This window comes from Etheostoma spectabile, chromosome 5 (genome assembly GCF_008692095.1).
Source record: "Etheostoma spectabile isolate EspeVRDwgs_2016 chromosome 5, UIUC_Espe_1.0, whole genome shotgun sequence".
NCBI classification, from domain to species: domain Eukaryota; kingdom Metazoa; phylum Chordata; class Actinopteri; order Perciformes; family Percidae; genus Etheostoma; species Etheostoma spectabile.
The window spans coordinates 23,613,505-23,614,630 of NC_045737.1; the positions used below are offsets into that span (position 1 = coordinate 23,613,505).

General features: G+C 46.9%; 1 protein-coding gene across 25 annotated transcripts in view; it reads left to right on the plus strand.

Moving 5' to 3' along the window:
* Positions 1-1,126, plus strand: part of rimbp2b (RIMS binding protein 2b) — a 98,810-nt gene that overhangs the window by 86,304 nt on the left and 11,380 nt on the right. For 17 of the 25 annotated variants that reach the window (XR_004332247.1, XM_032517307.1, XM_032517314.1 and 14 more), the window contains one exon: positions 356-481. The exons of the other annotated variants lie outside the window; for them this stretch is intronic. Coding sequence is in view for 16 of the 17 variants with exons in the window: in XM_032517307.1 (XP_032373198.1) it covers positions 356-481 (126 nt within the window). In the remaining variant the exon portion in view is untranslated. The remainder of the gene's footprint in view (positions 1-355; positions 482-1,126) is intronic. 25 annotated transcript variants of the gene reach the window in all.

Consider the following 1,126-nt stretch of genomic DNA (forward strand, 5'->3'; position numbering starts at 1 on the left):
GGGGTTGCACACCCTGTAGCTATCCATCCTCGCGATCTGGATTTTCCAAATGTTCACATGCAGTTTTGCAGGAAAGTTATCCCTGATACACTCCCTATGCCTGTGTTTACTGTGGGGTGACATGTTTACATGTCCACCCAATTTGACCTCCATGCAACAGTGCAAGCATTGCTGTTTTACACCCAGTGACTCCAGAGTGAAACCTGTTGCCTTGTACACCCCCCTACCCCCCACCCCACCTCAGGGCAACCTCATCATCCTACTGTCTCAGCATGCGTGAATGGGCCATGGGGTAGAGCAGAGTGTGTGTGCGGGGGATCTCTGACCGTAACGTTGTGATTGGTATCTTCTGTAGAGATCACCATGGACAGTAACAGTGAGGGGAGTGAGGGGAACCTCTCACCCGTCAAGGAGGATGTTTACTATGGCAGTGTAGCTCGGCGCAGGATATGGCGATCTATGTCCTCAGAGGATCAATATGGTATGTGGTGCAGCTGACAATGACAATTCACCCTTGACAAGGCCAGAAAAAGGCCATGAGTCTTTCTTGAACACATGCAGTGATATATGGTGGTCTTTGTTCTGTGCTGGACAGTTAACTGCTTTGTTTAATTTAGCTTAGTTTAGCTGAATAAAGCTGACAGGGGAAGACAAGACTGGCCACTTTTCCCGTTTTTTGGAGAATGAAAATCCCTTCCCTGTATGTACTCCTACACCTTCAATCCCAAGAAACCCAGACTCACCCCTACTCTTCCCATTCACCCTCCATATCCAGGCTACTCTCCCACCACCTAACCGCAACTTAGCCCGCCCTCCTCTTCCTTAGCTTCTTCGCCACCTCCTCTTTTCCTTCTCCTCCCACCTTCATGAGCAAGTTGCGCATTTGCTTTAATTTTGCATGAGCCGTTTACAACACAGTGAGAAGGAAAGACTGCCTTGATGGTATCACTCGGTTGCTGCTGCCATCAAAGTCAAACACGTTTTACTTAATTGAAGCACATTTTACATCTTTCAAAAACAAGTCACATTTTAGTTGCTTAGTTAGTATTGGTTGCTGTATATCCATGAGCCATCATTCAGACTTACAATCTGCCATTGAAACATGTAATACGGTGATCCATGAGAA